The sequence below is a fragment of the Anser anser genome, assembly GCF_964211835.1.
Source record: "Anser anser genome assembly, chromosome: 3".
Taxonomy (NCBI): Eukaryota; Metazoa; Chordata; class Aves; order Anseriformes; family Anatidae; genus Anser; species Anser anser.
In genome coordinates, this window is record NC_139722.1 from 68,525,773 (window position 1) to 68,539,016 (window position 13,244).

Below are 13,244 nucleotides of genomic sequence, written 5' to 3' on the forward strand. Positions count from 1 at the left end.
GTGTCTGATTCAGATATTCTTATCCTCCCTATCCTTATTGTTACTAATATTATCCAAAATTTCCTAAGTGAAATTACTCCAACAGTGATCTCTAAGTTCTTCTCCATTTTTCAGTGGATAAACTGTCAGCTTGTAAATAAATAAATAAATAAAAATCACATATGTTAATACCAACTGTTAATTAACATTCATCATTATTACAGAAAAAAAAAAGTTATAAAAAATTTCTCTCCAAATGTAAATTTTGATTTGGGTGTAAATTTTAGGGGCAAGAGTGAAAAATGACACTTTACATACATTTATATCTTTTGAAAGTTTGCGTTTCTGTAGTCATTGTTTTAAATTAACTTTCTCTAGACAAAATAAAGTGTTGTACTACATTGCAGCCTCACTGTTAGGAATGAAGATAGAGGAGACAATGCAGGAAGGCCAACACATACGACCAAAATGGAGAGCATCCAAGTCATAGAAGAATGGTAAGTTGGTTAAACTATTGTCCAGTAAATGTCTTTTAATTTGCCTTTAACTAATTTGTTTTGGTTTTGTAGGCTTCTGAAATATTCTTTTGATGACTTTTCCTCCTAAAATTTCTAGACAAAAGGAAGCAAAATGAGGCCTGATATGAAATGCCAACAGGGACATTCAGGCTTACCTACAGTTTCACATTTGTTGGTAAAGAACAATGGGAAGAAATGGGAGGTGCAAGAATGGTTCCATTGATCTATAGGAAGTGTATGCTATTTGTGGGATCATTTTCTTCTGCTTACCCAGACAAGAAGAAAAACTAACTTGGGAAAAAGTGTACTTTATAGTCAGATTTTTAACATGGCTACTTTTTGTAGAACAGTTTGGACTATGGTTTCATCTGAATTAACCAAGGAAACACATACTCTGAAAGCTGGGCAAATGTGCATTAAAGTTCTGAGCTTCTGTGTCTGGCTGAAGGTTGGGCCCGTATTTATTCTGTTGGGAAATATGCTAAACTATCAGTGGTCTTGACTTCTCTAATCCCATAAAAAGTAAATTAAAACTTAACTCTAACTTAACTCTAACTCTGTGATCGATTTTAAAAGCAATCCAATCATCTCAGCCTATCCATTGCTACTCACAGTCATTTCTGAGAGGTTAAAATCAAAAATTTCCACAAGATATAAGTAGTATAGACTTTTTTGTTGTCGTTGCTCTTTCTGACAAAGAACATCTAGTGAACTGATTTGACAGATTTTTTTTAGGTTTATGGAAGTATGTTTTAACTATTTATTTCCTTCAGTTATATTCTGCTGAGCACCCCAGAATTCAAGTTACTTGCAACAAACTTACAGGAGCTCTCCATCGCAACATATCTATGGTACTTTGTGACATTTCCATCTAGGATTATATGTTTCATAGGCTTTAACACTCAGCCTTGTAGCTTTGCCGTGCAAAGGAAGAACAGAGTTTAGTCAGGGAGCTCAGCCTGCATGGCTGAGATCCTGTGTTCTCAACGTCATTGTCTGTGGTAGGCAGAGAGACAGGAAGCCTGAAAGGTCTGTCAGAGGAATATTAACAGAGAGTAAGGATGTGGCTTCACAAGACAAAGATGTGGTTAATTCAAAGCTATGACTTAACAGCTCCTTGCCTTTTGGGAGAAGGAGGTTTGCCACCCATGACATCTCTCTGCTCCCTCCTCTTTTGCCTCCAGTTCTGCTCCCCCACCACAAACTACACTGAATTGGTATTCATCTGAGGTTCTTCAACTCAAGGAAAATGTGCAGAGGTAGCAGGTAAAGAGATTACTTAGTTAAATATTAATTCAATTTTTTTAAAATTCAGCTCAACCATGATATAAAACTGCATCCTACATAACTTAAGATCCTTCTGTAATCCAATGGAGATCAAAAACTCCAGACCATACCCAGAGCACCTGAATTTAGCCCATGGCAAAACCTACATTTTTGCATCCACTGCTAGTGAAACTTATGTCAGGTAGCATCCATCAGCTAAGGTTAGTATCTTAGTTTGTCTGAACTTGTCAAATTTACAGGACAATGTACTCTGTGATTGCATGAGCTCATTAGGTAAAAAACAAACGATCTCAGTAGCCTTTTAAGAGACTAACTTATTAAGATTCTGATTCACAACTTCATTTATTCATTAATTCATTAATTCACAAATTCACCAACTTTGCAAGTTCATCAACTCATGCATGACTGAGCAAAATAGTTACTTGGCTGATGGGGAGGGTGCTCACCTTTCCTGCTTCTTCCTAGGCACATCCTAGTCACAGCAGTTCAGTTGCTGACAGATCCACTCATTTGAAAGGCTTGTTGGGTGAACTGATGTGTTTAGACCTCTTTCAGTCTACACCACCCCCTAAATTACTGAATTCTGCAGAAACTGCCAGACAGTTGCTGTTGCAAAAATGCAGGAGATGAGAGCCAAAGGTCACAATGGCTGCAGGATGGCCCTTGTCTCACTCTCCATAGTGTCCCACACACATGATACTCACATTTTAACGTAATGGTGCTGCTCCCAGCATACATCAGGCCTCATCATGTGCTGTATGTTAGGGCTACACCCAAACAGGAGGTGAGTGAACATCCAGAGGTTCAAATATTCCATGTAAGTATCTACCTCTTCTTTCCTGGGAACAAGGAACATTCAGACACTGCCCCACTGCAGTGTTTTGGCTGGTTTCTATGTCTACTAAATTCAAGACTTCAAAAAGGGAGTTGTTCTTCTATTTCCCAACATCAGGATGAGTTATTTAAACAAAAATGAGCCTTAGTTTATCAAACTGGAGATTCTGCATGTGATTCTTTCTTTAAACTGATATAATGGTATAGCACAAGAGTATTCTTCACAAATCTCCTCAGGAAACTAGCATTTTGGAGAGGGAACAGGAAAGCAGTTTTTAATGAAATGACATACCTTATAGTGGAAAAAAAAATCTTTATAAGTGAAACCTTATCAAAATGGCCTTCTTCTGTACTTTTCTTCATATTGTTTTTACTTTCATCCAACTGTAGTAAAGATGCCTTCCAAACACAGGTTGCTTGTCAGCTCCATCTACTTCAGCAGGTTTGTTTCATTCTCCTCAGAGAGAGGACTTTTTACCTTTAAATCTGTATGTTTATAATTTTTGCTTCAGATTACAACTATTTTGCTGGATAGTTTCAATGTTAAACACTTTCTCATTTATTAGATCTTTTGGTCTGCCAAAAAACTATCATGAATAGCTTCCTGTCATCCAGTCTGCCTTGCATGCAGACTAGGAGTTGACAAATGGACTTGAAATCATATGGACAAATGTCACTTATTGTGCAACATGATTGCACAGACACTGTTAGCAACATCCAGTAAAACTCTTGCATTGTATCCTATCAGGAAGGGGAGGATGAGCACTCAGAGTTAAGGGTGAAACCGCATTTAATTGTTTTTAAGTAACTTGGAGTATGACCTTCTCAGGCTGTTGATTTGTACATTAGTGGATTAGCGACCCGAATTAGTCTTCTGTTCACTTATCCCATGCATCCGCTCTTACAAGCTGCAAATAGCTTCTTTCAGAAAATGGGAATGGGGATTTTTTCCCATTTCTTCTCTCTTCAGTTTTGCCAGAAACACCCATCACATCCCATGCCAATAGATCATCATTCAGGTCAATAGCACCAAACAGAGAGAAGCTTAGCAACCCTTAGGTACAAGCATAGAGAAATATGCTAATTTAAAAGCTCTCTGAATTACTATTTTGTTGGGCCTCATTAGTATGCTCTTGGCTGCCAAGAGCCTTTTGTTTTTCTTGTCCTTGCTGAACCAAATCGTGTGGCAGGCAGTGATTGGCCAAACCCTATCAGAAGCAGGCAGGGACATCAGGTGTCTTCCAAGCCCATCATGAAAAAGAACCTATTGTCAGCTGCCTCAATTCACATCTCCTTTAAATGCAGAAGCAGGAATTCAGTCCTGTTGCTGGAAATTTCTTTGAGTCTGATGGTGAACAATACCAGTGGAAACCTTGCAGAAAGCCAAGTGCACGTCTCTTAATATTAAACATAGTTTATTGGGCTGTTGAGATAATGAATGCACAAGTGAAGAGTGAACAAAATTCTCTTGTCACTGCTGAAGCCTTGTTGCTTCCAGTTTTCACTCTGGACTAAAGTGCAATTGAAAGGAGAATTTTGGATGAATGTATGAAAACACTGTTACAAAAATAGAAGCATATTTGTAATGATAGTTTGCTTTTGCAGCCAAAACCCTACTGCAGATGAAATTTTGTCTTGGGCTCAGAATTTTGACAAGATGATGAAAACACCAGCTGGGAGGAACCTTTTTCGAGAGTTTCTTCGAACAGAGTATAGTGAAGAGAACCTGCTTTTCTGGCTCGCATGTGAAGATCTAAAGAAGGAACAGAACAAGAAAGTTATTGAAGAAAAAGCAAGACTTATTTATGAAGATTACATTTCTATACTTTCACCAAAAGAGGTAAAGCTGTAAATGCTAGATTTGCATTTTCTGATATTCCAGAGCAGATATGCTATACCCTGGATTGCCAGAGGGGGGTCAGAAAGTCTGCCTGATCTGTCAGATGAGAGCAATACTTATTATAGAAGTTTAGATCACAAAGCAAGGGATAGAACAAGTGCTGACACAGGTGCTAAGCCATTTAGTATCACTGGCCACAACTCCTCAAAGCTCTCTATAAGAGAGGAATAAAAGGGAAATTCCAGAAACAGAAGGATGAGAAATGGGAATACTACTTTAGCAATGCAGTGTGCCTGCCAAAAACAAGAAATACGTCATAGAAATGGATTTACGGAGAAATGGCACCAAAATTTTCAGCATCATATGACAAATAAAATACTCAATATTTAACAGGAAACAAATCAATCATGAAACAGATTCACAGTTTGTGTCTTGTACAACATAAAGGAATTTAAATCATAATCAGCACAGATTTATCTGCTGCAACATCTGGCTGGGAAAAAAGAAGTAAAACTTGCTCTGGTTATTCCTATGTGGGATCAGCTAGTCTAAGTTGATCTCTAAGAAGTGAGATCACATATTTTCTCTAATGAAAGGTATGATAACATCTAGGAAATTATATATAACTTCCTCCAAACCTAAAACTGAAATGATCTTCAGCTGAAGTTGAGTAAAAGCTATCAAATCACAGTTTGGAATAAACAAATAAATATAAAGGCATTGTAGAAGAGTTCCTCAGGCCATGTCATGTACCTTTAGCAACTCTGCCTTGTCTTGCATCTGACTTTCTCCTCAATAGTATTATGCTAATTTACGCTCACTTGTGGACTTGGCTTGCTACATTTTACCTTTGCACTGCTTTTAGTAATAACTTGCAAATTCGTTCATATGAAGGAAGCCACCAGCCATTTATAACTCCATTCCCTTCTCTTGTGACACCATGTGTGCTTTGGCTTTGGAATGAGACAACTACCAATACAGCAAGATAATGTGTATTCCTGATAGTATATATGTGTCTCTAGTACACATATATGTACTAAACACTCAGTTGTCTTTCTAAGCCACCGTGAACCAGCAGATACATTTTAAACACTAAAGTAGTTTTGCTTGACTTAGGGTTTAAAAAAACCTGCTCACAAACTTCATGCTCTGGATGTGTGAGGATGTCATCATCCCAATTGCTCCTGCCCCTACTGGAAACCCCATGAGGCAAAGAAGATGAGTTTGCAATGCTTTCGATCAGCATAGGAGCTTTAAAGTTCTTGTTCATCCCAGCATCACATTCCAGATGAAACCTTTTGACATAGGAACTGAAAGGAGGACTTTGACATAGGAACTTGCTCAGTGATGAAGTCATTGAGGCAGAAACTCCTAGTGTACTAAACAAATACCTTGTATACATCTGTTTACCAAGGAGATAACTTTAATAATTGCAACTACTCTTGCCATCTGGCTCTAGTGAGTCACGGAAAAACTACAATGTGAATTAACAGATCCCTAATTAATTTTTGTTTCACTCTATAACTGCAATTAACTTTTACAATATTCAATGGCAAAACGACACCGCCACTCTGCCAAATCTGAGCTTTTTTGTCCCAGCCCTTTTATTTGATAATGAGGAGTCAATTAGCTAGCTGCATAAACTGGTCTTGCTAAAATAAGTGCGTGTGTGTGTGCATGTGTGTGTGTCATGGGAGGAGCAATTGCTTCAATCTTAGCGTGTCATTTCCATGCTACAGATAGGCACTGGTCTAGGATTTAAAATTATTTTAATAAACTCCTAAGACAAGGCTGCAACACTGCTGCTCAAAACTATGTAAGCTACACCCCTGCATGCTGTTGTGTCTCAAAGCATTTAATCACCATCAGAGTAACCCCTCCAGCTTGTTAAGCTTGGCCACACAGCCCAGCATGCTTGCCCAGCTAAGTCAGTTAGGCACTGAAGTCAATCTGAACAATAGCTGGGTCAGAAATAGCCTGGAAGACAACGTGTCACCTTCAGAAGCTAAAACTGAAGCTCGCTAACAACTTCCATATGGACACGATATCCTGAAAGTATAAATTGCCAGATGTTAATGGGTCTTGAAGAGAAAAATGAATCAGAAATACTCAATATTAATGGGGAGATTAGCACAACAAAAACAACGAAAAACTCTGGGTAATTTGTAAGTAACAAGTTTAAGGCCTGAAAAAACAAACAAACAAACAAAAAAAACCTGCTTGTAGGACAGCCAGATAAGAATGCTGAATAGGAAATTTCTAAAGATTCAACCACAAATTATAAGGGAAAAAAAAAAGCCTTTGTGAGAAATATTTCTAAATATGTAAAAAGATAAAACATTTTATGATATAATAACATATTTGGGGAGATCCAGGTTACTGCTGAGCTTTATTTAGCAGCACTGTATTTATTCTGTTAAAGAGAGGAATTTAATTTTACAGCTCTTAATATGGTTGAAAAGAACAGGTCAAAACTGAAATTGAGTTAGTTGTCTGACTTTGTAATTGTGTGTGGTCATTTTAGAATGCTGGCTGTGAAAGACAAATAGCATAACTTAAATAAACTATGAAATTGATAAGCTCTGGGTATTCTGTGGAGCCCTATGCAATGATGAGATGTATACATCCTTTCCAGCATTATTATTTAATATCAGTCTATTCTCATCTCCTTCAGGTTAGTCTTGATTCCCGGGTGAGAGAAGTGATCAACAGAAACTTGCTGGATCCCAGTCCTCATATGTATGAAGATGCCCAACTCCAGATATACACCCTAATGCACAGAGACTCTTTTCCAAGGTTTTTGAACTCTCAAATTTATAAGTCTCTTGTTGAAAGTATTACAGGCTCTACTTCTGAAACTTAGTTTTAATTTTCAAATAAAATAACTTGATTTTTTTTGGGTGGGCGGGATGGAAGAAAAGTAGTTTAATAACATCTGGAGCTGGGTTCCTGGAGAACTACAGTTTAGCTCTACTCAGGCTACTGTGAAGAAACAAATACATATTATGGTCTATGTCTACATTTTTACCAAGGTCCTCCTTGCTTGAGATGGCATGGGAGGGGAACAATGGATTTGCCAAAATACATTTGTTTCACACTCCTTTCACCCAACTGCAGTCAAGATTGCAATGATGTATTTGTAGTTTTATGAACAGTCTCCTTGTGTATCCTCACACTGCATGTGCAAGGTAAAACTGCTTCACTTACCACTTAGTTGTTGCAATATTTAATCCAATAACATAAATTATATCTGTATTTAAGAACTTTTTTGTGCAATACAGTCTAATGGTACATAGAAACAATTGCAGCAAACCAGAAAGAGGCTTGCATTTTTTAACATCACTAACTGAAAAAAGCCAATTTTTAAGGTGTAGCATTACTCAACATGCTCTACTGAGTACAATACACTGACTTTTTGAAGCCAATATTTCTGTACAGAAAAAAAAAAAAAAAAAGAAAAAAAGAAGAGCTATTTATCACTGTTTATTTAAAATAAATCAAGCGGAGGATTCCTCTGGTTGTTCACTGCCAAAACTGTGGCATTTTCATTACAGAGTTTGCAATGTCAAAAAGAAAGAGAGAAAAAAAAGCACAAACCACTTAAAGGGATCCATATCTGGGTGACACAATCTATGCGCTGATATTGTTTAATTGTTAAAAGAACAAAGATTTTCAATGTACATTTCAGATGTCAGATACTGTAATTGATTTATTAAAGACTGGCTATCCAGTTCTAACACTGTTGTATAATGTTATGTACTTCAGAAAAGAAAAAAAGAAAAAAAAAGAAAAAGAAAAACAAACAAACAAAAGCTTGATAATTTAGTTTTTTGAATAAAGAAATTTAATAAAAGACTGCCTACATGTAGCATTTTAGAGCATTTTAGAACATTTTGATGAATTACATCTGTCCTGTAAGATTTTTTTCGAGAGCTAAATCCAGTCAAAAAAAAATGTTTTTAAACAAAGTAATGTTTTACAAGGTGGCGGGTTAAAGAAGATTTATCTTAACTTCTAGCCTCATTGATTTTGAGTACTCCTTGAAAACAAGGGGTTTGGAGAGTGATATTAAACCAAACTTCAAGGGCTCCTAAATCTGCAGTCCTTACCCAAGCAAAATGCCTACCAAAACTCAACGGGTGTCTTTCCTGGGTAAAGAATCCTGTAGTGAGCCCTAAATCAGAGCTAAGGCAGCACAGTACTCAATCACTTTGCTGCCATGGTGTTTTTAATAGATGTTTGCTTGGCCTTTTTATCAAAAAATGTCCAATTTTAGGATGCATTTTGATGTTTAAAGAGACAGTGACTTGGAACTTAAAAATCCCAACATCTTCATACCTACCATATACAAGACAAATGAGCATTAGCATCCCTCACAAACTGCTAATAACATACCATGAGATTGCTTTGAATGCTTGTTAAATATATATATATATGCATGTGTGTTTGTATATATATATTTAACACTGACAACTCTGGTCTTGTACTAAGACTTAAGAGGCAAAGTCCTTCTCACTTTCCTAGGCCTAAACACAGCATAACCCTACTGCTTTTGATGGGACTGAAAGGCTTTACAGTTGTGTAACTGAGTGGAATCTGGCCCCAACAAACTTGGCTCCAACCAGCAAGCTGCTTCTTGCAGGCAGCCCCTGGTGCCAGCTCGTGATGAAGCCGCTGCTACCGAGGCTGCTCTGGCTCTATACAGTAGCTGGTAGGATGCAGGTCTTAGTTTATTTCCTGGGGCTTTTTTTTTTTTCCTTTATTTTACTACCTCTTTCTCTCTCTCTCTTTTTTTTCTTCTTTTTCTTTTTTTTTTTTTTTTTTAATTTATTGAACATGCTTCAAATAGCAAGTCCGGGGAATTTTTTAATCATTCTTTTTACTTGAAACCTATGTGCTTTTTTTGGATATATATGAACAATTTAATGAACTGTTTCTTAAACTCATTTGGTTTTGTAATTTATATAGAATTCAGGAGATGATTAAAAGGGCTATTCTCTATTCCCTATGCAAATATTTTAACTGTTGTAGTGTTTGACAAAATGGGATCTAAAAAAAATCTGCAAAGTGGAAAACAAATCTGTTTACAGTGGCGTTGCTGACTATCCTACCATATTCAGCACTTTTAAATATTGTTATTTATGAAAATGTAGTTTAAAATGCAAGACAAAATATTTATAAATGTTTCTTTTAATAAATAACTGTTTTGTCTGAAAGTGTTATTGTGTTATGACAACTTTATTCATGTTGGTTAGCTACTTACCATTATGAATAAAATATTCAATTATTATACTGATAGAATAATAGCTACGATGTTTACAAATCCTGAGGGGGGGGGAAGTCAGTGAGAAAAGACTGCCTCCTTCTACTGTGAAATATTGTTAGAAAAAAAATGATTTTTTTCTGGCTTCTTTTCTTAACTGGAATTTAACTATGGTCCTACATATGTCTAGTATCATTTGATTACAGTTGTATTTACTGTGGTACTAAACATATCCAGCATCATATATGAATATATTTATATAGTGTAATTTCAAGTTTGTTGGTGTTTGAGGCACAAAACATTTAGTTCACACATCTAAACAATGTGTAAGAGACAAAACTGCATGCAAAAGTCTTTACAAATGTAGACTTGAATATTCTCAATGTTACTATTTGATGGTGACCTGCTAGTCATAAGCTATCTTTATAAGATACTTCACATAGGTAGAAGTTCTTGTCAGCACAGACAAGTCATCCTTTCAAGGACATTTTTAAAGCTAACCGTGTGGGCCCTAAAATATTATCTTGATTTATAGCAAAGGATTCCAAAACCTGTATTTGGAAACTGTTTCATTATTTTGATAAATATTACACCAATAATTCAGTGTAATACTGCAATGAAATCATGCTCAAATTTTCTTGTCTTAAATCCTCTAGTTGGAGGGATTTATAAATTGACCATAACCTGTATGAAGTTTCTTTCTTGGAGCAAATGCTCATATTTAAAATGGTTAATATACATTTTATCTATTAGTTTGGATTTCCAAAAATTTTATGAAAAAACGGATATAGTCCAAATGGACAACAAATCGTGCCATAACATGATCTCATTGCCTGTCATACAGTTCTTTGAACACAAAATGTAAAACAGTCAAGTTATTAAACTGATTTACTGTGCATGCAGTGTACAATACACTTTGAAAGACTGCCTAAATACACTTATTCTATAGCCTGGAATAAAATACGTATGTATTTAACTTGTATTTCAGTTTGTCATGAAAATGTATATAGCAAGCGCACTACAGAAAGCGAGTTATGTTTTTTCTCATTTTTGCCTGGTGTTTAATCTTTTCTGTCAAATAGAGCCTAATGCCAAATAGCCACAAATAAGCACTTGGGTACACTCCTGAGACTTAGGTTTTGAAGAAACTCAGTCTATGTTGTATTACGCATGCATTCAACTTAGCTGTTTGCAGTCAACTTTCAAATAACTGAGCTAAACATAGTTTGGGATACCTACAATAAAACAAAAACACAGATAAGATCAAGAATATTTAAATTAGCTTGAAGGCAAATATGGTATGGATGAGAATGAAGGTATGATGGAGAAAAGAGAAGTCAGTGACTGAGGTGACTGCAGTGCCTGTCAGCCAGCCCAGCCCAGGCAGGACACCCTGGAAGCGTGGCCATACGGTGTCCAGTGCCCCCAGCGGTACACAGCTCACCCGAGCACCTGCGGAATCCACGTGAGCCATCACAGGACCACCGAGAGCTGGCAGAAATCACACTTAAGCTAATAATACCCTCTCTTAAATTACAAGCGCGCAACGTGTCTGCTAGTTTGTGGTCTAAACCAACAATATACGGCAGACCCACACTATAACTTAACTAAGCAGGTTTGAGCCGTCACTCGATGCCAGACTCACTCCCCTTAGCATCAGATGCGAACATAAGGAGCACTTGAGCACGGAAATAGCATCTAAAAGAGGTAGGAAGCTCTTTCCGTGAGAGCAGTTTGCTGGACTGACCACACTATGAGCCCGCTAAGGAACGGGCAGTTTCCATATCCAGTGAGTGTTGCAAAAGCCATTTAGCATATGTATTGCACTGCACTGACTCAAAACCAAAGCTCATACAAGGAAGCCTCTTAACTTCAGCGGCTCCCTGCACCACCAGGAGTAAAGGTCACAGGTATACAATGCCTGTGAGCCTGCTCCTGACAGCCTTAACACAGTCTGCAGCAGCCTGAGTCCTCATCAAATCCAACAAAGCAAAGAGCTGTGGCTGCACGTACACAGCTGCAATGTCTGCCCCAAGCTGAATGGAACCAAGTCTAACTACCAACTTCAAAATGGGATTTTTCTCAACCCAAGTTGATATTTCTGGGGATACCCAAAAGTAGAGCTTTACAGCAGCCTAGGATGTGGCTGCAGTGACAAACTCCCAGCCCTGTCCACCTCTGTCCTGAACACACATTGCAGTGATAGAACTTCATCCCCATTCACCTTGGTTCTGAATGCTTCTGCCAGCAGATGTGACCTTTGCGGGATGAAAGAATGATGCGATCATGGTGCCAACATCATATGGAAAAAGAACTTACATGAACATTGTCTGCACTTTTGGGAAACAATTACCTTAACGTTATGCCAAAAGCCAGATTTTGCCCCTTCCTTTATCCACAAACTATCACTCTCTGGAAATCCATTCTTCCAATTTAAAACAGAAATACAATAAAGGTGATTCAAAGGCTGACAATCAGTCATTGACTCACAAAAGCTTTTTTTCTTCCCAGAAGCTTTACATTAAATCACTTTTTATTCTGAATTTCCCAAGCTCTGTGTATTTCTCTCGCAAGCAGTGATCTCTACAGCAGTTAAAACTCTCAAGATTTCTTTCATTGTTCTCAGAACACTGAAGTATTTGGTGTATGAAAGGTATAAATTTGATTTTTTTTTTTTTAACTCTCTGAAAAGAAGGCGTACAGAGAGCGTCACAGGCAGGTGGCAGTGAGCGTAAGGGATGTCAGTGAGAAAGGAGTGAGAAAGTGAGCAGCAGTCTGGACTATTTATTGATGCCAGGCTAGCTGCAAACACTGCACATCCTCCACAGCGGTCTTCAAGTGTAATTTTACTTATAAAATATTGTTACAGCATAATTTGTCAGAGCCTTACTCAAAGCAGTGCATTTGCATCATAGGAAAACATTTTTATCCCACCATTTATTTTAATGTTTGCCATTCCAAATAACAAGCGTTCGTGTTGTCCATATTGCTTTGGGATGCCTGCAGTGGAACAAAACTCTCAGGCTTTCATTTCTGACTACAGGAACCACTTGGGTGCGCAAGCACTACCCTCACTTTTGATATTGCACCATTGGTATTATCACATGAAGATAACAATTTGCTGATTTAACATACTGAAGTTGCTGTTATTCCATCAGTGTAACTTAGCTGTAAAGTCTGACTGCCTCCTTCTGTTAAGACATGACCAAGAATGGGAGAGCGGCAAAGACCTGACTTTGATCCCTCCAGTGACTGTAATATAGACCGCCTAATAACTTTTATGGATAGTTGCACATTTTTATAATAAAGTATATTCTTCAAACCACGCTCTGAGTTTAGCTAAGGCTCTCATTGATGGCATTACCCAAACCAAGGTCCCCTCGGACAGGCAGCCCCAGCAGGCCGCCCCAGCCCCTCACCAGGCTGCCCCTCACCACCAGGCGGCCCCCACCAACCAGCCCCTCCCCCGCTTGCTGAAGCGACACCCCCTCAGCACCCCCTTGGGCTCTCTTCCCAGAAGGCC

The 13,244-nt window shown here is 37.8% G+C and overlaps 1 protein-coding gene across 9 annotated transcripts in view; it reads left to right on the forward strand.

The window, feature by feature from the left end:
• The window catches only part of RGS17 (regulator of G protein signaling 17), an 80,062-nt gene extending 69,365 nt beyond the window's left edge, over window positions 1-10,697 (forward strand). For 6 of the 9 annotated variants that reach the window (XM_083829963.1, XM_083829964.1, XM_083829962.1 and 3 more), the window contains 3 exons: window positions 387-476; window positions 4,224-4,458; window positions 7,133-10,697. In XM_083829963.1, coding sequence (XP_083686089.1) covers window positions 387-476; window positions 4,224-4,458; window positions 7,133-7,321 — 514 coding nt within the window. In that variant the 3' untranslated portion in view covers window positions 7,322-10,697. The remainder of the gene's footprint in view (window positions 1-386; window positions 477-4,223; window positions 4,459-7,132) is intronic. The other 3 variants (XM_083829965.1, XM_083829961.1, XM_083829969.1) reach the window with 1 other exon arrangement.
• Window positions 10,698-13,244: the final 2,547 nt, after the last annotated feature.